The sequence below is a fragment of the Saimiri boliviensis genome, chromosome 14, assembly GCF_048565385.1.
Source record: "Saimiri boliviensis isolate mSaiBol1 chromosome 14, mSaiBol1.pri, whole genome shotgun sequence".
NCBI lineage: Eukaryota > Metazoa > Chordata > Mammalia > Primates > Cebidae > Saimiri > Saimiri boliviensis.
The window spans coordinates 66,993,390-67,018,692 of record NC_133462.1 but is presented as its reverse complement, the minus strand read 5'-3'; the positions used below and the strand labels follow the sequence as shown (position 1 = coordinate 67,018,692).

The window sequence follows — 25,303 nt, the reverse complement described above, 5'->3', positions numbered from 1 at the left end:
AAGAAGATAGAGAGTAGATATGTCAGACAAGCAGAGAAAGTGGTGTATTATGATAAATTAGGAGAGTTTATAGAGAGAAAAAAAATGGGGGAATGCAAGGTTTGCGAAAACTGTCAGATTGTGATTTTAAAAAATAGACTTTTGAAAAAAATAAATGAATGTGAAGGTTGTTACATAGTTTTGCCGCACAGAATGACACAAAATTTCTCCCTTTGGCCTTTCATACAAGGTTGCATAAAAATTTAAACTGCTTTACAATTCACTGTGGACCTGTATTGCAGGGAGGTGTATTGCAGGGCAGCAAGTAAGTGACAACCCTTAAGGACACAGACGCCCTTGAAGACAGTAAACGTAAACAAATTAGAGAGGAAAGAAGGGGACAGTAGCTAGCTCATTTTCCAGACCCAAACCTCAGACTAAACATAGTTTGGAAAAGAGAATTTGTCTGGAAATCTGGGTGTCTAAGCACATGCTAACAATAAGACTGCTGAGGTCCTCCAAAATGCAAAATGAAAATGAATGATTATTTGTGAATACATTAAATTAAAGGAAGAATATAAGACTACTATCAGAGCATAATAGTTCATTTTGAATCTCTATGTAATGTGTATCTTTGAATGATTTTAGATTAAGTTATAATCATACATTCAGACATGTGATGTATATACAATCAATTTCCTTTCTCTTTGAAGTGATACATTAAGGAACAGCAATGGCCAAAATAACACTCAATCTCTAACACTGTCTACTGAATCTAAACTGGGGTCTCCCCCACCCTATGAGGAGACCCTCTATGACAACATTTTTCAGTTCAGAAACTACCCTTTTTGTGGAGGGACTTCAGAAAAATAATTGCTATGTATTTTTAAGTCTGTTTTCCAATAAAGAATTTACATTATATGCTTTCTTAACTTAATGTCTGAACTCGTAAAGAGTAAAAAAAATATATCATGAGAAAGGGAGCTCCTAACTTCTGTACATATTCGTCTATTCCAAAACATACTACAAACTTGTTCTTAAACTTGCACTTCACTTAGGGTTGCTATGAACCCAGGGAGCAAAATCACGATGACTTCCCCTTACACTCAGAAGCTGGTGTGTATCGCCCCACTTCAAGAAATTCTGTGAGGCTGCCAGTGGGGTGCATAGCAACCCAGACATGGAGACCTTGGAAGTATCTGCAGTTTTATCTCCCAAAAAGAAGTCACCCTTGGCTTGGTTGACAATATATGCCTAGCCTCTATCTGCTTAGCCTCTAGTTTAGTTAAAAAAAAAAAAAAAACTGGGTATAAAAAATAGATTTACTTCAGGGTAATCACAAGGGTGAGTTTGAAGGAGCATGCATCTTTGTAATAAGGTGAAATTGAGGAACACTTGATGGGATCGAATATAGACATCTTAACAGAACTAGGGAATGATCTTAAATAAACCGGTCTTATTAATGCTTCAGCCTATGTCTCTTTTTCCAACTCATATTACTTTAAAAGTATAAATTTCAGATAAATTATGAATATATATAATTAATGAGAAAAACTGAAAAATAACATTCTTATAAGCCTATGACTAGTTAGCCTACACTTGATTCTTATCTCAATCAATACTCAAATCTTATGATTAAATATCAATATTTATAAAATTTATGATGGTGCCTAATATCTAACACATGCCCAATAACACTTACTGATTCCCTCTGTATACAGAGGGAAACAAACACATTTCTGTCTCCCCAGGTAGCCAATTCATAAATTTGTACAATTGGTCAAAAGAGTATGCACAAGTCTGCAACTTAGAATGCAAACTCCTTGTATGTGAAATTCAATCTTGGTAATAATGTTGTTTTCTATTACATGTTTCTTTTACTGTGAGCTTCTTCAATATTTTTGGAATATAATTTAAATTTTGATTAAAATACTGGGAAAATGACATTTCAAATACATTTTCTGCAAAGTTGTTAACCTACGTCAATATACTTACTAGGTTGGTCTTTGCTAGAAATTTAAGATCATAACATTCAACCACACCTTTGCGTAATAATAACCATAAGCAAAGAAAATGTCTCACAGTAGAGATTAAACAACATCAGCTGTAATATGTACACTCTGGGAAAAATTGTATGTTAATAATCAAGAACCAGCTAGCAATTCCATCTCTATTCACTGGATGTTAACATCTCTCACCTGTTTTCTTCTTGCCCGTATTTATTCCCTGTCAGCCAGTTGATCACTTGGATCCAACAGGGTTTTCAGTCTTTCCTGACTCTAAGCTTCTACTCTCCTTCTGAGACATTACAGTTAAAATTGCCTTGGAGACAGATAAATAGCTACTGTATGGGAAATCAGAGAAACAAATATTCCACTTGGCAGCATGCCAGCCCGCTTTCTAAAGATCTTCTGTAGCAAAGTGACAATTAAGACATGCCAAACATGTTTACAATCTCCACTGAATGAAATGCCTCTGGAAATAGAGCAAATGCCATGACACCTTTTGTCTCAAATATTAATAGCCAGCATGCCCTGGACTTGCCTCTGTCAACCTTGAATGAAAGGATTCTACTGGAGTGAAATAAGGTTGAAAATAAGAGTAACTGAGTTATTCTCTGGTGTCCAGATAAATTAAGCACTCATTCCTTCTACTGGAAATGAGTCTGTTAATAATAGCCACCTCTTTGAATGGCTTAGCTGGTCTGCCCTTGTGTTTTGTTTTTTTTTGTTTTTTTTGTTTCCATTTACATTTCTACTTTTCAACATGTTAGATGAATTTTTTGGCTCAGGAGTTTACAAAAGAAGGTACCTTGACCCTAAAGGCATAATAGAATCAGAAATTTTTATCTTAAAGGTATTATTCAGTCCCAGCTCTATATTTGCAGGATGGGGAAACTGTAGCTCATGTTACTTATCGTCATACAGTCAGGCAGTGGCAGGATGAGGACCAGAACCAAGACTAGGGCACTTTCCATTCCAACATAAATAATAGTTCGTAAGTTCAACTTAATATACATTTATCTGCGCCAATAGCAAATGGGAAAATTTCAGCAAAGATTATCGCTAGACAAATTTTCTAGACTAAAAGAAGTAGTAATTTTCCAAGGGACATTTAATTCAATTCAATTTAATGTTGCTTAAACACCAGTATTTCAGGCATGATATATATATTGTCATTCAAGAAGTGATTAATTTGTTAAACCCTTTGATTAGGTCCACATAATGGGACAGATTGTCTCTTGCTTATTGAAAGGCCTGGGAGTATTGCATGCAGAGAGCCTGAACTTGTTATAACTTCCATTCTGTATCCTGAAGTTATGTTGTTGTGTCATTACATTTGAATTCCTCAAGCAGTCAAACTATAATAATTCCTAGGTTGGAAGCCTCTTTCAACCCATTAGTATATAGAAATACTCACCAGTTAAGATACTTATGATGTTAACTTACTGAGCCACCAAGGATATACCTTGTACATGCATGAAATAAAGAGTTTACACAAAAAGGTAGCAGAGAAGAAACTGCTATTTTGTATCATTTGGATGTTACTCTGATGTCCTCTTCATTTGTGGAAACACCTCATTTATTTTGTTATAGCAATCTGAGGATACACCTATTCTGGCCTCCAATATATTGGAATCTTGAAATGATTCTACTTCTTTATTTCTGCTGCCAGGGTGTTTTTTTTTTTTCTTTCTGATGGGGAGGGTATGAGTTAAGAGTGACAGTGAGTTTGCAGGAGGAAGAAGATGCACACTTGACTGTTCCCCAAACATACACCTTACAGTACCAGTAATGGCAAGACAGACTTGGAATTTAAAAAAAAAAAAAAAAAAAAAAAGGAATAGGCAAGTGTGGTAGCTTGCGTCTGTTATCCCAGCACTTTGGGAGGCCAAGGCAGGTTAATCATTTGAGATCAGGAGTTTGAGACCATCCTGGCCAACAGGGAGACCCTGTGTCTATTAAAAATGGAAAAATCATCTGGGTGTGGTGGCAGGTTCCTGTAATCCCAGCTACTTGGAAGTCTGAAGCAAGAGAATCACTTGAACCGGGGACATGAAAGTTGCAGTGAACTGAGATCACACCACTGCACTCCAGCAGCCTGGGCGACAATGAGACTCCGTCTCAAAAAAATAAATAAATAAAATTAAAGAATGGCCTGAGAACCCGAAAAGTTAGGCTGAGGTTGAAAGTTAGGCTCCTTCTTGATGTAAGGCAGGATTAAGCAAGTAGTAGTAAAGCATGTTTACAGTAGTAAATCCTGTCTGGGTTGATTGGTCTTTAGATAATCTGGAAGAGCAGGAGCTGCCCTCCCAAATCAGTCAATGGTTTTCTGAAAGAGCAGAAATCTTGGCTCAGGAAGCAGCTGTTGTTTCTCATGGACAAATTCCCTGAAGCATTTTTATAAGAAAAGTATTGCTGACAACCACTGAGACTGTAATTTACCATGGGAACTGGGTGAACACAGGCCATAGGGCTTTCTGGGATGCAGCTTAGCAAAGTGGGAAAACCACCCTCTTTATAGTCTGACAGATCTGGCTCGGGTATGTGATTCTCTTTGTGCATTTTAGGCATTAAATGGTTGTTGTGATGATGAACATAGCTATTATGGTTACATCTCTCATATTAGCTCCTCATAGAGCTTCTGGAAACCTTGAGATGAATGAACTCTTACCTCTTCCAAACCTAGTGGTTTCTTCATAACTCTGATGGCATATACCATTTGCAATCTTTTCTTATTTTTGTATATATCTTAAAGAAATTCCATTTAAAACTGGGTGTGTGTTATTTCAAAAATGGCATTAGACTTAAAGCTTAATGTGTGACATCCATCAACAAAAACCGGTAATTCGTGTTCAAATAAATGAAAATCTGGGGTTCTGGGATACCTTCTGAGGGCTTTCAGTAATTGTCTGTTTACATTTTTGGTATGAGGTGGTACATCAGACACATTAAAATATGGGGTGATGAATTTATCGACTCTTTGAAGTAATGTATAAAATTAATGCCTCTGTTTTATCCACAGTTGTGACTTGTTTTGGTATGCAATTTTTATTGAGCTATCTATATTTCCTCACATCATTTCTTAATTATTCTAAGCAAACATCTGAAAAATGAGTAGCTAGGAACTCTAGAGTGCACCTATGAAACAGAAGGCAACTCTCCGGCAACTGGGAGCATTTTCACTGTCATCACTACTCTGTTCTGCCCAACTGAGCAAACTGATCCAGACAAAAACTAAGTTAATCATTCTTGATCTTCTTTTCTGCTAAGAGCCATTGTCACATATTTGTCTGAAAGCTGGAAAATAGTGGCGTATAATATTTGCATCTATAATAGATTTGACAGACTTGATCCTTAAGGTGCATACCAATTTCTTCCCAGTCTCATATGGCCATTGACACATCACTTGTTATTTACCTTGTGCAAAAAGGAATTGTGGCACTTGTTAAAACTATCACTCATATGCAGAAATGTTTTCTGAGGATAAAGTATATATATATATATATATATATATATATATATATATATAATGTAATAAAGGCATACTTAAATGTTCAGCGATATAGAATGCATTTCCCCTTTGAGAACCAATGTAACCTATACCTCTAATAACCAGTTTTCCTTTGCTTTTGCAAGATTTACATTTAACTATGCAGGATGGGTTATGAATTATCTGAGAGTAATAGTCTACCCCAAAATTGTTTTATTAGCTCATGTTATCAAGAGCTTGAACTTACAACTGAAACCAAATGTGATTTTCTTGATCGTAGAATGAGGTTTAATTGTTTTAATCAAGAGTATTCATGTCTAACAGATCTGTGTATATGTGTACTTCCTACTTACTTACTCTTTGAGTATAAGCTTGACTTAATGATTCATTTTAATGAATAGAGTAAAAGTGGAAGTGAATATGTATGACTTCACAAACTGGATCATAAAAGCACTCTGGCTTCCTGCTTGCTCTCTTTCTCAGATCACTCACCTGTGGGAAGCCAGCTGCCATGTTATGAGGACACTCAGGCAGTACTGTGGAGAGCTGCACATGGTAAAGAACTGAGCCCTCTTGCCAACAGCCATGTGAGTAAGCCGTCTTTGAATTAGATCTTCCTGTCCCTCTTTAAGCCTTTATATGATTGCAGACGTGGCCAACAGCTTGACTACAACCACATAAAGACCCTAAGCCAGGATATCCAGCTAAGTCATTCCCAATCCTGATCCTTTGGATCTTTGTGCAATAATAGATGTCTGAGTTTCCAAGTATTATGCCATGTTTTAGGGTAATACTGATTTTTTACTGTAGAACTTCTCAAAGTCTTTAAAACCTGTTGGTGTTAGTTGTTTAGGTGTAGGATACAGTGTATTCCAAATTGTTTTTTACCAGAAAGCATTCTTTCCCCAAAGAATCTTAAAAGATAATGTTTCCCTAAATATTTTGGGGAATGGCTCTCATAGAGAATTTTGATAGTTCACAGTAACTTCAACAAGAGATCAGATTCACCTAGTTAAGTAAAAATTTCAAAGTGGTCAATTTAGAGAAATTTGGGAGAGCCCACATGCACTTGGCTCAGTAGGACATAGAAGTCAAAAACATTCCCAACCTTTGATTTTCAGTGCATTTCCTGCAATATGCAGAGGGCATTGCTACACCTAATTGGCAGAAATTTATCAGTATCTGATTAAGTAGATATTTTTCTGGTAACAACCCATTGCCATAATAATTCATGAAAATGTACGTCCGTCATTGTAATGCTGGTCATGTTCCATAGCTGGTTGTAAGAAATTATCATGCTGCAAATGTTAAGCCTTTATAATTCAGCTTTGCCATGGGGAGAGAATTTACAAATTAATAGGAAATGTATTATTTCTTTCCCTTCTGAAACTGAAAGAGCCTCATTCTGCTGAAGAAAATTGCTACTTGAATTCAGTTGAGATTAAGACCTTTACAGGGAAACTACACCATTGCAGCAGGCTTCTTCAGATAACACATGTGGAAAGGCTCAAAGAGGAATTACATGATACTTTGGGTAAAGGGTTTTAAAGAAGTTTATTCCTAGGCTGTTTAACTCCAAAATGCAAACATTGCAGATGGAACTGCTTACTATCTGACCACTTCCCTTGGTTATAACAGTTGCCCATGGATGAGGCAATGTGATTTTGGACCACAACACAAGAAAAGGCTTTAATTTCATTCAATCTGAACATAATCAAGGAAGCTCTCTGTTTAGCCCTTGAACTGAGTCAAGCCAACTCAATGAAACTGCAGGCAACATTACTAGCTTCCTTTGTCAGTCTCATTCTCTTGATTTGAACAAATTTTTGATCTGAACCAATTCTCTAACAGCATGCCTTCTTAGTTCGTGAGTATCTCTCAACTGCATATGTTTAATCAAGTACTCACTTATTTCTATTCCTGGAGCATGTAACTTCCTCTTGGTTGACATTGCTGAACTCCTTAGACAACAAATATAATAGTTTAGCTCCGTGGTGCTAAACTAGATGTGATTCCCCGCCTCCATCCCCCCGACCCAGGAAACATTTGGCAATGTCCGGAGGCACGTTTTGCTACCATGTCTTGGAGAGTACTACTAGAATCTAGTGGGCAGAGGCCACTATTAGTACCAAACATTCTACAATGTATGGGATAACTCCTACATTGAGTATTTTTTTAAATGTATTTCTGTATTTTTAAAAAATGTTTATTTCTCTCACCCTGAACCTGACCTTCTCTTCCAATATATGACTTCTACAGTTGTCTTCAAAACAGAGCCTGAGACAGAGGTGTATGTGATATTTGGGTGTGTGCATGCCAAAGAAAGAGGGTGAAGGCAACAGGAGAGGGCAGAGGGAGGCTCTAAGCAAAAATGTGGTCTCAGCTAGAATCTCGACTCAGCCTGGCCTCATAGGGAGCTCTGGAGTGTAAGTCTGCCTTTTGTCAACCTTATTGCAGTTATTGGCTGTGGGTCACCCATGTTGAGGTGGGACTGAAGCTGGGTAACCTCCCAATGAGGTGGCAGAGAAATGTGCTCCAGAAAACGAAGCAGCTGTAAACTGTTAGCATCTAACACTAAAAGCAGCTGATGACAGGGCTTCCAGCTCAGTAAAGGCAATCTGGCTTAGGCAGCAACAGAGTCCACTAGAGTTGTCATGCATGATTTCACTGATGTTTTTCCAGTTTCACACATGAGTTAGTTGTGTTTCTCTTTTTCAAAAAGAGAAGATGTCCTGGTTAAGATTAATAAACCAAAATAGTTTGGCAGAGATAAAAAAAAATATATACACACATATATATGCCTTGCTGATGAAAGTTATTTACCATAAAGAAAATGTACACAGTAATTACCATAGTGCGAGCCAGTAATTCTTGATTAATGTTTAGGTTGAAAATGTTCTAAGGTAATCATCTTATTTAATTCATATGAGATTTATTTTTTTGATTTGCAATAAATACATCTAACTTAGATGGGTCATTCAAGACTGGGTAAATATTTAGAAGAGAAGATTTTATTTTTAGCAGTATTAACTATAGCAACTTCAATATCTCATTATTAATGTGAAGCTCTTGTAGTATCAGCAATGCCTACATTTGTTTCTTTACCTGGGATCCCCTGACCTGAGCTCATTTGCGTATCCTAACTGCCTATGGAGGGTTTTCACTTTGGTGATCCTACCGGCATCATAACTTCAAAGCATCAGTTTCACTCTCAAACTTTCTCTTCCTTTCTGGTAGCCTCACGATCCTAATCCAAGTTGAAGGCACCAGTATCCACCTGGTGCCCCTCGCACAGTTCAGACTCAGATCCCACTCAGGGACTGATGCAGGGGTCCTCTGACTTCCTGCCAGACATTACGTCCCCTCAGCACTGATTTCCACACCATTGCCAAAGTGACTGTTCTCCAGCACAGATCTGTTCACATCACTCCCTCTTTTAAGGTTTGAAGTGCCTTTTCACTGCCAAATCTAAACTTCTCAGGAAAGAATCACAGTTCCTTCTGAGGAGCCTGGCTGCAGGCCAAAATCCTATGTGAGATATTTCAGGCCCAACCATAGGCAGTTTCAAAGATTTGCCTGGCAAAACTCATGGGGAAAGGTGCCTTGCCACGTTAGATGTGGTGCACAGCCAAAGCACTGGAACTTTCTGGAGGGAGTTGCAATCAGGAACTCAGGCCCAGGAGCTTCCATTTGGAAAGCTCCTTATTGGGGGCCTGGGTTGAGGCACTTTTCTTAACTCTTGACTCAGTAATTTTCAACTCCTATCCCTTTCTTTCTTCCACTTTCTACCCCCAGCCTCCAGAGTCTGTGACAGGCAGGAGCCTTTCATTGGGAACTCCTCAGTGCTGACATGATTCCCCAACCTGTGCTATGGGTTGTCTGATTCTCACCCAGTGCCATTCTATGGGGAAATACGGAATACTTGGGAGCCTTTCTCCCAGTAAGTGAATGAGGCTTGACTGTTAAAGTTTGCCTCTTTGTCCTGCTTGACCCCCTCAACCTCCGGCAGCTGAACACTTTCACCACCCAGCTATCAATTCTTCTAGCCTCAGTTCCTCTAATGCATATGGGATTGATTATTATTAGTTGTAGTACTAGTATCATCATTAGCAAATATTTATTGAACCCTTACAATGTTCTATGAATTGCACTAAACATTTTACATGTATTCGTTCATTTAAACCTAAGAATAATGTTAAGATTTGGAACTCATCCTCACTTTACATATTAGGAAAATGAGGCCTATGGATGTTGACAAACAAAAAGCTTGCTTAGGGTGTGGCAGGGCAGAGGGATTAACTCAGGCCAACTGATTTCACACAGTGTGTTCTTAACCACGTTGCAGTATCCTTACACACACACCCTGCGCAGCCCACACAAGACGATTTGCTAGTGCCTACTCATGCCAAACTTTTGTTTGTCCTTCTATCTTAAATCCAAGGAAATTCTATAGATCTTTTGAGATCTAACTCAGACATGAGTTGCTCACCAAGCCTTTTTGCAACTCAAGTTGATAGTTTTTCCTTCCTCAGAGTACTTGTGCCACTCCTCGTACTCCTTTGCACACCTCATTGTAATATTTATGACCTTGTATTTTGGTTATTTGTTTTCATTGTCTTACCCATGGCTTGCCATTTCCTAGTCAGCAAACATTGATTTGGCTAAGTATTCTAATGATTGGCACACTGAAGAGTCTTGATAAATGTTGATTTAATAAAACATGAGCAAGATAATATTTTTGTTTGCATATATAATTTAATCAGTGAAGAGATTCATACATTTGGATAATTTACTTCTCTCTATATCTAGACCTTGGCAATATTAGAGTAAGTTTTTCAATGCACATATAAATTCTAAATGCTGTTCTCAAATGACTGAGAATCAAAATTAGTTATTTAGATATCTTGATAGTATCTTGATGTTGTGTCTTACCAATCCTGAAGTACCCGATCAATGACAAAATTTGAATATGTACCAGACAATGTCACTTAGTGATACTTGTTTTAAATTTTTCAACAAAAATTCCAAAACATACAATCTAATGTGAAAATTATTTAAAAGTCTAAAATGTTTTTTAAACAAAGTAGATAGAATGATAAAAAAAACTACATATTATTCTCTATTGTATAGTGCAAAAAGGGATAGTATATATAAAAGCAAGGTATTTTGATTCAACGGAATGAAATACAATATTTATTCTGTGAATTAATTTTAGAATCACACCATGGTGATTAATATCTCTATTGAATATTGTTCAAATGTGCCAAATAATGGATTGCTTCCAAGACGGTTCATAGATTTGTTTAAGCATGAAAAAGCTGGATTTTATTTGGCAAGGATAATAATCGTGCATTTAGCTTTCTGCTAATAAAAGGCATCCATTTTACTAGCATTAGTAAATATATTTCAAAGTTAGTTTCTAAACAGATTTTTAAGATTAAGCTATAATTGAAAAGCCTTGATAGTATCTATTATGAGTTTAAGTTTACAAATAAAAATAGTAACTTTCTTGCTTATAAGTAGCAAGAGTATATAATAACTAATAGACTTCAAGTCTGTCTAGTGGGAGAATTGGCTTTAATTCATATGCATACACGCACACAACCACACAATTAATAACTAGTTCCAGCTTATCAGTTAATAGGAGTTAATTAGAGAAATAACTGCTGTTCGTATTTCATTTACTAGTAAGTCATTGGAAGAAGACAGATAAATGAGGAGCCAAGAAAATTTGAGTTATTTATGCAAAAGGAAACTTCAGATGTTTACAACAGTCAAATCCCTGTTTTTATCTTTATTCATTCATTTATCATTTATTTATCGAGCACTTATTACATGTACTCTGCTAGTATCCGGGAATAAAATATTAAGTTAAAACAAATGAATTACATTCTAGTGATGCAAACACATAATAAATATTAATCATCATGAATATCTGATCATAAACTAAAGGAAAGGAAAAAGGTTTTATAGCACATATTACAAAGTTATCTGAATTGGTGTTAAGGAAGGCTTATTAAAGAAAGTGATAATGTTGCTGGGTTCTGAAGGATGAGTAGGAGTTTTTTAGGAGAAAAGGGTTAAGGAGTAAAAAGAGAGTGAGCATTCCAGGTAAAGGGATCATATCAATATCACCTTATGGCAGAAAGGAGAAATCTAGTGGAGCTGGAGTTCAGAGCGGTAGAGAGGGATACAAGATGAGTCTGGAGGTGGTGGCATAAAGTAGGCTAAAAGAAGGCATTGTAGACAATTTGCAAATTTAAAAAGAACTCTTTACCTTCAGTGATGAGAAGAAAATGATACAAAAGCAGTTGAATGAAGGGAAAAGATGGTGTTGACTTGGATTAAGGCAATGGCTATGTACAAATACAAAACATATTTAGGTTACAAGTCAATAGCTTGGTGACAGGTGAAGATACAGTTGAGGAAGAGAAGAAGGTATCAAGGATGACATGCCCAGCCACATGGATGGTCGTGCTAGTCATTGAAATAGATTACACCAGAAGAAGGCCAGGTGTGAGGAGAGATTATGAGAGTCTTGGTTCTGATGAGATGGCTTTTAAAATTCAGGATACTCAAGTGAGTTAGCTTGATGAATCTGGAACAAGAAATCCAAGTCTAAAAGTGCAAAATAGGCAGAATAGACTAGGTAGTGAGTTTTTGGTGACTGTATAAACATACTTTGAAAAGGAATGCCAGAAAAAAGAAAAAATAGTTGTAAATTGAGAGAAGTCTAACCCAAAACTTTTTGTAAAGCTAATTCTAGGAGAACAATAAATGGTTTTATGGATATTAGAAATTGTAAAAGCTGGGGTTTAGTGAACAGAATCAAGTCAAAAAAGAGAGCAAGACCAAAAACTCCTGGTCCTTGAAAGCAATCCCTGTCTTTCAGGAAGGGGTAACTGAGTTATGGTTTGGGAGGTATCATGTATGAAACAAGAGGGGAAAAAATCTTTGAGAGGGTTGTGGGGGTGGCTGGAAGAAAAAGAAAGCAAGTAGTGTTTATGAAGCTTTCCCCATATTAAGATAACTGCAATAGGTTACCCTTAAATGTTTCTTTCAGAAATAACCAGGTTATCCCAGTCTATATTGGAACTGACAAATGAGCATATGCAAGGCCAATTTCACTATGAGAGAAAATTTTATTTTATTCTTTTATTTATTTATTTATTTATTTCTGAGACAGAGTCTTGATCTGTCGTCCAGGCTGGAGTGCACTGGTGTGACCTCTGCCTCCTGGGTTCAAGCGATTCTCCTGCTTCAGCCTCCTGAGTAGCTGGGACTACAAGCATGTACCACCACGCCTGGCTAATTTTTTTGTATTTTTAGTAGAAACGGGGTTTCACCATGTTGGCCAGGCAGGTCTTCAACTCCTGACTTTAACAGTCCACCAGCCTCAGCCTCCCAAAATGTGGGGATTATGGGGATGAGCCAGCACACCTGGCTAGTTTCACTATGAGAGGAAGTTTAAGTAAACTCATGCTAAAACAATATCACGCATTAATTGTAATGTTATGAATATTCAAATAAACCCTTTAGTTTATATAAAAACAAAGTTATGCTTACATTTTAATAAGAAATGCAAATGACAAATAAGTTGCGATTTTACTAGACGAGCAAGAATTAAAAACAACAAAAAAAGACAATTTGATCTAGACCGCTAATAAATAGCTATTTCAAATCTTCAGAGTGTCTAAATTTGCATTTTGGCATTCTACCTAAAATTTCCTTAAGTATCTTTGAACTTTTAGCTGTAACAGTCAAATAATTCTACTTATTTTTGACACAGAACTTATGGGATTTGGTCTTTAATATCATGTGTTCCTTAAAAATTTGAGAAATAAGCCCTACACACTATTCGTTCTTTTTTTTGTTTTGAAGGCCAAGATGTACGTTATTTAATTCCCTCCTGGCTTCAGAAGTTTTACTTTCTTCTGCATTACAAGAGTTAAATATTATTGGAAAACAAGGTGTATCACATGAACTATGTAGCACAGTATATAGATCTATGTAAGAAATTGAAAGAACTCCAAAAGAACCACTTCTTTTAGATTTAGCAGCTGTAAGGTTGGATAGAGAGCATATTCTAGAATCTACATTTAGGATTATAGATTAAGGAGTCTCTGATACTTTCTGGTCTAGTAATTTTTTTCAAATATCTCTCCGGGAAAAACTACTCACTCTTATACTGGCCTAATGGAAAAATTAACTCACTAGAAAATTCCAGATTTTGTCAAAATCTTTATCAAGATTCTCCCTACAAGAAGTAAACAAAATAAAGCTTAAGGGGAAAAAAAGTGATTTCAGTTCATATAATACACACTTTTTAAAAATTCCCCTAATCCTAAGGATAATGTTGGGGGCTAGTTTTAGAATACTTACTGAGCATCAAGTTGTTTAGGAATGAATCAATAAATTTATGTAGGATATGAACAAGTAGTACAAATACTTGTGCTATAAGGCCTAGAAGATTGGTTGGTAACTGCCTTCTTTAGACTTCAGTACCACCAGGATGCTTAATTGTCTTTTTCTTACAAAAAAAAAAAAAAAAAAAAAAAAATTCAGGGACCTGTATTCAGCATTCAGTCTACATCAGTGTCAAGACAAGGTCTAACAATGATAAAATATGACATAAATAGATGGGAATATAATAGAAACAATCTTGAATCTATGTGCAATTTCAAATATCTTATTTCAAATATGAATTTCAGTATGTTTGGTTTGAATGACTAGCCACTGAGGAAAACATTCTTCATGTATTTAGCAAGGGTAGTATCTATCAATGCATCAAAAATATTTCTTAAATATTTTGAATGAAGAGGCGACACAGAAAAACTCAGCATGAAAAGTAACACTTGGAGTTCTACCTACCTAGATTGTATCTAAATTCTCAGCAGCAAGCAGGAGACTCAGAAAATGCTGACTTTAATTACAAACTTTATTTGTCAATACAATTCACAGTTTATACATGGTGCATTCCACCATATGAATTTTCGGAACAGTTATTTGAGAAAATGGGTGTAGCTTTCTTTCTAAAAGAGCCTGACTTTCTAAAATTTTGGTTAGAATTTTTTTTAACTTTATAAAAGTACCTTTTACAAGTTAACTGAATATTTACATTTCTAGCTTAAATTTAAATTTTGGAAAATAAGCATCTATTAGTTTTTTTTTTTTTTAAAGATTCTGGGTTTATTTTTCAAGACTGTAATCTGAATGCCACTTATTCAGATACAGCTCCCACCACCCCACACCAAAAAGTAAAAGAAATCAGTTTTGCAATTATATTTAGGGAAATTATTTTCTTTCTGCATTTTAAAAATTATATATATACAATGTACAGCAGATCTAAGTATGAAAATAAAGGAAAGGGTAGCAATTTATGGGGTGTATTTACTGAATTTTTTCTGAATCTTGGAGCCATCCAAAGAATTACAGGATATAAAATTAAACTAAAAAGAATAATCAGCCTCTTTTATGTAAAAACAAAACAAAACAAAACAAAAACAACAAAAAAAAACAAAACACAGCAAACTCTCAAAATTTAAATTGTGCTATAACAGCTTTTTCTCTAATGTCAGAGATGAATTATGCCTACAATCTGCATTTTTCCATGTGCAAAGTCACAGTGATCCCAACTTCAACTTCTGCCCTCACAGCCAAGTCACAACTCCAAAGGTACACCCACGGAAGGCGAGGACTGTGCCCTGCACTCACCACTGTGCCACCCCCTCTCTCTGGCAAAAGTCACCCAAGGAAAAGAAAGTTACATAAGCCTTTCATACATCAAAAAGCAATTAGAAGCTGGCAGTATACTGTTTATTAGCAAATACTTGTAACACATTATTTTGCTATTATCTTTCCATCAGAATGATAATTCACACCCAGTGTTTTAAATCACCTCAAATAATATCCATTTTTAACAGTTTTCTTCTGTCAGGTCACTTATATATAGATAGATTTTCTTCTTCTGACTTTAAAAAATGTATAGTTATTAATAAATGATAAATTCCAAATACTGCCAGGAAAAAGGGGATTGTTTGGGAGCAGCCAATTTTACCAGCCTGGTCATAATTACAGTGTATATATGTACCACTGGTACCTGAGTCAAATAAATACTCAGAGGGGCCACCTCTGCACCTCATTTCTCTGCAGTGCCTTTAACGCTAGGCAACGCTGAGTGTTGCTTCAATGTCCATCTAATTTGGCATCTATTTCTTCTTCGGGCATCATCACTTCAGTCATTTTACACACTGTTTCCAGCAAGGTATGGTATTCAAACGGGAGAACTGGGGTAAAAGACTGCAGAGGTGAGCCTAGGGGTGGGGGCAGGGAAGGAGAAACCACACATTAGCTAGAGAGGTTCTGTTTCTTCATAAGATAAGGCACTGACTGAAAATTTCTTAGGTAAAAGGCTGCATGAGAATTTCTTGTCATTTACAAAAAAAAAAAAAATGTCATCCATAAATGGTCCATATCTAGGCTCAGTTAGGTAGACCCTGAAAAGTTAAGGACTGATCCCTCAAAGCTACATTGTTACCAGAAACAACTCTAATTCATTCTGAGGCCTTATGGCACATTAGGGAAAGAGAGAGGAAAACAGTCTGGGCACAAAAAGGCATCAGACATTGCTTGTCATTCCACTCATCAAAGAAAGTGGACCAATCCACAAGCATCATCAGAAAGAAAGTGCTGGCTCAGAATTCCACCTTTTCTTGATGGTAGATGACCATGATGGGTGTATCTATTTTGTTCCCCTTTGAGCTCATGCACAATTTAAAAAATGCTACCAGCAACAGTCATAAAGAGCATAGAGAAGTCCTCACCTATGGCTATGCCTAAGGTTCTTCAAAGAGAGGGCTATTTAATGTTCTCAATCACAGCAATCTCTTCGCCAGCACAGTGTGGTGTCAAACCATTCAGATAGATACTGTCAGTCTTCAGTAAGGGAGGCAAGACATCCCTCTCGCTGGTCAGATGGTTCACTGACAGGGTCCTCCTACAAGGAGTCAGCTCCTGGTTGTGGTTTCCAGCCAGTTCTGCCGAGAGCTTCCGCTTGATGGAGGTGGCGCGCTGGAACTTGTCATAAATCTCCACACTCAGTCGCCTCCTGGTTTCTTTGAATTCGGCTGTGACGTTGGCTGTCCACTCAGCAGCGTGTGCTCTGAACTCTCCCACCTGGAGCATACAAGCAGAGAAAAGATAAAGGTGATCAACACACCAATCACCATTTTCTGTGCTTTATCTTCCATTCATTTCATGTTGGGATTTTAAAAATAAGAGTGGAGTAATCTTTAGCAGCACTGGTGGTCTGAGAATTGATGAAATTAGGCAGGGTATACATAGCATGATTCTATATTATATAGATATGGCTCTAAAATTAATCTATGCACTTAAACTCTATGAATCAAATTATATTTCCGGGGCTCTAGATGTGCTTGTTTTTTATACAGGAATCTTGTTGAAATTTCTGATGCTGTGAAAAGGCAATCTCTAGCTTTTTTAAAACATTTTTAGTATTTTTTTCATTTCTATCTAATGTCAAGAAGTATTCGAATGTAGAAAAGGCAGTAAGATATAATAGAAGGAGGAAGACAGAATAAGAGTATGCAATATGAACCCAGGTGACCTTGGTTGGTTCTGAAAACAGCGAGGCTGTTTGCTCAGATGTGAACCTAGTTTTCAGAGATTAGAAATGGTGTGTGCAATAGCTTTGTATCCAACCTCATATTAGTCATTTAGGAGTTCTCTCTTTCCTAAATTAGAAACAAAATATTTTGTTTCTGCTTTCAGGGAATGCAAAGAATAATAACTGGCAAGTCCACTTTGAGGCCCAATTGGGAAACAGTTAAGCCCAAGGCACAGTTTCTCAATAAATGTTTGTGGAATCCATGAAGTTACTCAAGCTGTGAGCTGCCATCTCCTCAACTGTAGAATAGACATCTTCACAGTACACACCTAACAGGGTGGCTGAGCTAATGCATTTTACAAACTGCAAGATTTTATGCATTTATTGTTATGTAGTTCTCTTTTGAGAATTAAAGAAAAAATTTTTGCCATGTCTTAAGCATGTATATGACAAAGTATATATATAACATGTACATACATAACATTTACACATATATGCACATGTTATATATATATGCTTTGTCATATACATGCTATATATATAACATGTTATATATATGCTTTGTTATATACATGTTATATATATGCTTTGTTATATACATGTTATCTACATCTTTGACCTCTTTCAAAACTGTGTTCATATGTTTGTGTCCTAAAACAGAAAATATGACCAGTCCTACGGGAACCTTTATAATCCTCTTAACTAACCAGAATTTCATAATCTAGACTTATCACTTGGAATAATCCCTATTATGGAACAACTCCTCCATTTTCTTCTAGTACTTCTGGTTTCAGTTTCAAACCCACTGAACTCATTTTGTAAGTAACACAGGCTCTCCCTTTCCTCACAAGCAAGTAACTATAGCTCTGTTTAATGTATTTAATTTTTGCTCTCTTGATTTTATTTTTTAAAAAATCAACATGAGAAATATAACTGATAGTGTCTAAATGTTTATAATTACCTGAATTATTGGAGAAGATAGATATGTACATATATTACAATATGATGTGTACATATACTTGGAAAGCCATAGATATGTGTGTGCGTGTGCCTGTGTGTGTGTGTATCTATGTACTCAAAAACAGAAATGAAACTTCAGGTATCCAAGGCAGACAGGAGGATGGTACATGGCAAATCAACTCTTTTTTATCCACACATAATCAGACATACACATTTGGGGATCTACTTTTTATTTTAACAGGACTTTTACTTCCTATTTATCCTGTCCTAACAAGAAATAATTGCTTGATATCTAGCAAAATCAAGCTTTCCTTAATCACTGAGGCAAGTTATGGGAAGCTTGCTGGGAAAAAGGTGCTAAATCTACAGGAATTTATCCTGGAGATACTTACTATTCCTATAAAGGACCCTGTCCATCTGTGCTTAGCTATATAACTGATTACTAAACATGTAATTCTGTTCGGGGGACTCCCAGGTTAGGAAAGGACGGTACCTGTCAGTGGTAACAAATACCCAATCATTCGGATTTGGCTCCCTACAAATTCCATACAGACTTACAAATAAACCCTCCTACAGTTTATATTATTTTTCTATTTTTTACCTAAGTCATGTCTCAAGTCTTGGGGCACTGTCAGAACTGATGGAGCTAAAATGAGATCTATTCTATCAGCTTTATTTTGGTTACCACCAGCCTCTTACCTCACAGCCAATCTTTCATGAACAGAAGGGCTGTGGACTTTCACAGAACCCGCCCCCACTTTACTTTGATAATGGTCTTTTTTTGTTTTATCTTAAAAAATACTTTCTTTTTTTTTTTTTTTTTTTTTTTTTTTTGAGACTGAGCCTTGCTCTGTCGCCCAGGCTGGAGTGCAGTGGTGTGATCTTGGCTCACTGCAACCTGTGCCTCCCAGGTTCAAGCCATTCTCTTCCCAAGTAGCTGGGATTACAGGCTCCTGCCACACCCACCTAATTTTTGTATTTTTGGTAGAGACAGGGTTTCACCATGTTGGCCATGTTGGTCTTGAACTCCTGACCTCAGGTGATCTACCCACCTTGGCCTCCCAAAGTGCTAAGATTACAGGTCACCCATGCCCAGCTTTATCTTAAAAAATACCTTTTTCATATAAAAGTAATAGGCTTTGTGCATCAAAATTCAAATGTTCACCTATTTACTTGCTGATTTTCTGTCTTTTCTAATGAGAATGTAAGTGCTATACACATCCTCAGCATCTAGAACGTAGTATGTAGCACATTTCCAATAAGTACCTGTTAAATGAATAAATATATCACTAGAAATACACATACTCTGTAATCTCATACCACAATGATAGCAATTAGCAGTAGTATTTATGCACACATGCTATCAATTGTTTTTCTTCTATCTGTATACATTAATCTTACTTTCTGACTCTTCTTTTTTTTTATTGCATTTTAGGTTTGGGGGTACATGTGAAGAACATGCAAGATTGTTGCATAGGTACACACATGGCAGTGTGGTTTGCTGCCTTCCTTCCCCTCACCTGTATCTGTCGTTTCTCCCCATGCTATCTCTTCCCACCTCCCGGAGGGGAGCACTTTCTGACTCTTCTATCTCAATTACCATCAATATTTTGCAAAAAAGAAAAAAAAAGGTCTTATAGTATATACATTGTTTTGTACATAGTTTTTTTCCTCATCCAATTTTAATCCTTTTTCCATGTCAGTACTCATTATTTCACTCATAGTTTACATCAGCTGCCTGGCACTCCCCAAGGATAATGGTTGTGGCATGATTTAATCATTCCCCTATTGGTGAACATTTGGATAGATTTAATTTTTTTAGCTATTAAAAATAACACTTCCATGAATATTCTTGTACCTATATCTTTGCAAATGTGTACAAAGTATTACTGCAAGTGGAAACACTGGGCCAAAAGGCGCAAGTATCAAGATGGCTTGTCTGTGTTCCCACCCAAATCTTATCTTGAATTGTAGCTCCTATAATTTCTATGTGTCATAGGAGGGAACCTGGTGGGAGATAATTGAATCATGGTCAGGGGTGTCTTTCCCATGCTGTTCTCATGATAGTAAATAACTCTCAGGAGACTTGATGGTTTTATAAAGGGGAGTTCCCCTGCATTCACTCTCTTGCCTGCTGCCATGTAAGAAGTCCCTTTGCTCTTCCTTGGCCTTCTGCCATGATTGTGAGGCCTCCCCAGCCATGTGGAACTGTGAGTCCATTAAACCTCTTTCCTCTGAAAACTGCCAAGTCTCAGGTATGTCTTTATTAGTAGCATGAGAACAAATACTGATATTTTTTGATTTTGCAAACACTGTGAATTTTCTGTCTGATTTTACTGGAGTGGCAGAATAACGTGCTGGATCTAGACCTCTAAGTTTGAATCCTGGCTCCCCCACATATTCATTGTGTGTCCTAGGCTAAATTTTTTAACTTCTTTAGCCTCAGTTTCTTCTGTGAAATGGGGGAAACAATAGAATCCTCCCTATAGAGTTGGTATAACAAGTAAGTTAATATACTGAAAAGAGCAACACCAAGCACATAGCAGGCACTAGATACACATACAAATTTTACACAATCTCATGACATAGACCTGTATTGCCAGTCAGAGTCTTTTTTATTATGGGTGTCTACTGAGCACTATTTTTAGACTCAGAATTCCCAGCAGCCTCACCATTTCCTTTCTGCACACTTAGATGTAACCTCTGCATTTTTGTAGTGAAAGGCACCTTATCATTGGCACCCACATAGAAAGTATTTTAAATATTTTAATCATCTCTTTATTACAATTTGAATCTTAAGTGGTCCCGATAAGTTGGACAAAGAATGAAAACTTCTTAGATTTGACTGAATTCTCTTGAGACGTTTCACAAAGTCACTGGGATCTCACAGGTTGCACCTGGCAAGCATACAGGAATCAGGAACATGTAGCACCGAGTGCTTTTACAAGTTAGTGATTTCTGCCAATTGGGAAAAGGCTGAATGCAACAAAAGTTCAGACTTGTTGAAGTCCATCAATTATTATTAATACTTTCTTATCTTTAATTGCATTCAATTTCTGTCAGGGTGGTATTTTTGTCCAATTTTAGACACATACATATATATTTTATCATTTCTCTAGAATTTCCAGAGGTTGGAAAGTAAACTCTGCAGGTCATAAGAGCTGTAGTAACAATCTGTCAGAAGTGGGGCAGAACAGGTGGAGAGATGAATGGGAGCCTCACCTCCTAGCTCTGTAACCGCATTCTGTGTGCCCACAGCCATGCATTTAACCTTCTTTGAACTTCAGATTCCTTATCTATAAAATAGGGATAATAACCTATTTCACAGGACAAACAAATTAGATATATATCCAGCCAGGAGCTACGTAATGATTCTTTTGGTCTGCATATACAACAGTGGTACAATAAAATTATAATACTGTATTTTTACTGTATCTTTTGTATGTTTAGGCATGCTTAGATACACAAATATTTACCATTGTATTACAAGTGCCTGCAGTATTCAGTATAGTAACATGCTGTATAGATTTGTAGCCTAGGAGCAATAGGCTATACTATACAGCCTATGTGTATAATAGGCTCTACCACGTAGGTTTGTGTAAGTGCCCTCCATGATGTTGGCACAAAATGGTAAAATCGCCTAATGCCACATTTTCTTAGAATATAGACCATCTTTAAGTGATGCATGACTGTGTATATATGTATGTGTATGTATATATATATACATATATATATATGTATATATATCTGTGGCTGTGCATATCTGTGTGTATTCTCAAAATATAAGGGGCTACACAATTATTAATTATGATAATAGGTGAAGATGATATAGTTTGCCAAGGGTACTTTAATTATTTATTACTTCTAAGGCCTAAATATCTTTTGCAGGAGTGCAGGGCAAATTCACACTGTATAGAAATCTACCCTATAGCAGGTTACACTGTGGTGAGGATACACTGCCTCAATTTCCTAAAGATACTGAAAACAATACATTGACTCATAAAAGAACGGTCATCTTGGGAAACTCACAATGATAGTATCTGTTCCTTTTTTAAAAAAAAAAGTTTTCTTCCTTTTCTTAACTTTCTTTGTTTTGAGATGATAGGGTCTCACTCTGTCTTCCTGGCTGGAGTATAGTGGCACCATTATGGCTCATGGTAGCCTTGACCTCCTGGGCTCAAGCAATCCTTCTGGCTTAGCCTCCCGAGTAGCCAGGATTGCGGTGCATGGCACCATGGCCAGCTAAATTAAAATAAATTTTTTTCACAGATAGAATCTTCTGAGTTGCCCAGGCTGATCTCAAACTTGTGAGCTCAAAGCTTGAAAAGCAGGAGAAAAGAAAGAGAAAAAGAGTCCCTCAAAAACTAAACCAAGGCAAGAAAGAATTAATTATTCACATTCCCTCGCCAAAAAAAGAAAAGAAAAAAATCTTGACCTTCTAAGATTATAGCAGGGGTATCTAATCCTTTGACTTCCCCGAGCCACACTGGAAGAAAAAGAATGGTCTTGGGCCACACATAAAATACACTAACACTAATGATAGCTGATGAGCTAAAAAAAAATTACAAAATATCTCGTAATGTTTTAATAAAGTTTACAGATTTATTTTGGGCTGTATTCAAAGCCATCTCCTGGGCTGCATGCGGCCCATGGGCCATGGGTTGCACAAGCTTGGTTTATAGAAATGTAGTCATTATTCACCAAATAACACATAATCTCCTAATGTACAGACTCATATATTTTACAACTTTAAAGATGCATTTTCTGTTTTCAAAGAAATTCAAAAATAAGTTCCTGAGAATATCACATTTATATAAGTAAAATTTTTTCTTAACAGAAATAATGCTTCTGGTGTTCTGGATAATTAAAACTAATCCTTGTACATTAAAATACTTTTGCTTCATCGGATTTTTATTTAAAAAACATTTTTCAGCAACTTAAATAGTATTTCATCTTCCTATAACCAAGCAATCTGCATTATTAAACCAAGCTGAGGACAAAAAGTGAGCAAAACAGCTCCAAAAAATCACAATGAATGTCCCTACAGGTCACGTAATTTATGGAAGAAAGAAGTCTTTACTGGAATTTCATATATTCTTAATTCTTACATGATGCCCACAGCCCAGGTGATCTGATTTACAAAAGAAAAGGAAGGAAATGGAGTGCTATGCATAAGCAGGCACTTGTTCTCTGACTCTACTGGAACTGTTCTCATCCACTTCACCAAGTTCTCTGTCCTCAACTCGCCGGATCTTCACAGCTGCAAATGGCACTGCTCCGTCCCTCCCAATCAGTGTTTGCTCTTAGTTTTCGAGTCAGCACACTCTCTTGGTTGTTGTCTTACTGTTCAGGTCAATTTTCTCAATCAACTTTGTAGCTTCAGTTTCTTTTGCCCTCCTCCTTAACTACCTTTGTTCTGCAGGGTTCTATTTTCATTCTCCCCGGATAATTACATCCTTCCGATGTTTCAATTACCATCTATTTGCTGATGACTCCCAAATCCATATTTCTAGGTCAAATCTTCACTGAATTCTGCATCTGTATAACTGACTGCTTATTAAGCATCTTCACTTTCCATGACTCCCAGGCATCTCAAACTTAACATGTCCCTAATTGAAATCATTTAACTTCTGGGGTTTTTTTGTTTGTTTGTTTGCTTTTTGTTTTTTTGAGATGCAGTCTAGCTCTGTCACCAGGCTGGAGTGCGGTGGTGCGATCTTGGCTCACTGCAGCCTACACCTCCCAGGTTCAAGCAAGGTGGGACTACAGACACGCACCACTCCTTCCTCAGCCTCCTGAGTAGCTGGGACTACAGACACACGCCATCATGCCCGGCTAATTTTTTATATTTTAGTAGAGACAGGGTTTCACCATGTTGGCCAGGATGGTCTCGATCTCCTGACCTCGTGATCCACCCACCTCGGCCTCCCAAAGTGCTGGGATTACAGGTGTGAGCCACCGCACCTGGCCCATTTAATGGCTTTTTTTTTTTTTTTTTTGTAAATAGAAAAGCTTTATATCATATCATGGTACCACTAAGTTTCCTAAGATGAACTTCAATATAACCCCTTGCTCCTCCTCTTACTAATCTTATCTCAAGTTCTTACTCAAATTTATTCATTAAATCAAATCTTACATCCAACTCCAATTCTTGCTTATTTACCTCTTTTCTTCTCAATTCCTTCACTTCTTTCCATTCCTATTGTCAATATTGTTGAAGGGTCCACCATTTTGTCTCAACTGTATTACTTCTGTGGTCTGCTAACCAGTTCTGCTGACTTAACTCCCTCTCCCCTCAAAGGCATTCTCCACACAGCAGCCAAATTGTCCTGTAATGAACACAAATTGACCTAGTACTTTCACCTGCATAAAACCAATTGATTCCTGTTTAACATACAATAAAGTTCCAGCTCTTTAAAGTGGCTTATATAATCTAGCGGTTACCTGCGGTTTCAGCCTCGATTTTAATTACCATCATCTCAAACTCCACTTTGGGGGCCATCCCAAACCTTTCTTTTATTTCCTCAGATTTCTACTCTTTGTCTGTTATTCTCTCTGTCCAGAACACTGTTTCCCAGTCCCTCTTAAATATTCTCTACTAAACTGGACATCCTCATGGAGCCATCTCTCAATCCCCTGAAATACATTAGAATCATCTGCTAGTTGTGCCCATACCACTCTGTACTTTCCTAGCATTACTGCTCAACACAACTTATTACAATTATTAGTTTGATTGCTCTCCCAACTTTGTGACACTACAGAGGATGTGTCTGCCGTATTCTATTCAGTATTTCCAGTGCCTAGAAGAGTGTACATAGTGAGAATGCAGACAGTATTTGTTGGACAAATAAATGGGTCAGTCAATAAAGGGCAAACAAATCAATCATATTTTTGATACACAAGCCAGTACAAAGAATCTGCTTCCTGATTGACTGATGGGATAATCTTGATCTTCTCAGCAGGAAGATGCAGCCGGTGGAAAGCACTGACTCATAGCCATCTCTATTCATAGTAAAGGTCCAAAATATGTTTCCTCAAACTAACGTTTTAGTCACTGCAGAGACTCCTCAGCATTCTAAGAAGCCTATGATGCTAATATCTCATTCTCAAAGTGAAGAACGTCACGCCTATTGTATATATAGATCCTTTAAATCAGATTTTTTTTTTCTTTCTCCTTACCAGCCCTCTAACTCTTTTCACTTCACTCACCATTTTTCATGGCAGTACTTCACCAGGCTATTCCAG

General features: G+C 36.9%; 1 protein-coding gene across 4 annotated transcripts in view; it reads right to left on the bottom strand.

Annotated features, from left to right (window-relative positions):
- Positions 1–13,835: 13,835 nt before the first annotated feature.
- The window catches only part of KCNK2 (potassium two pore domain channel subfamily K member 2), a 221,630-nt gene continuing 210,162 nt past the window's right edge, over positions 13,836–25,303 (bottom strand). For 3 of the 4 annotated variants that reach the window (XM_074385193.1, XM_003930354.4, XM_074385191.1), the window contains exon 7: positions 15,905–16,647. In XM_074385193.1, coding sequence (XP_074241294.1) covers positions 16,330–16,647 — 318 coding nt within the window. In that variant the 3' untranslated portion in view covers positions 15,905–16,329. Of the gene's footprint in view, positions 15,786–15,904; positions 16,648–25,303 lie in introns of those variants that run through there. The other variant, XM_074385192.1, reaches the window with a different exon arrangement.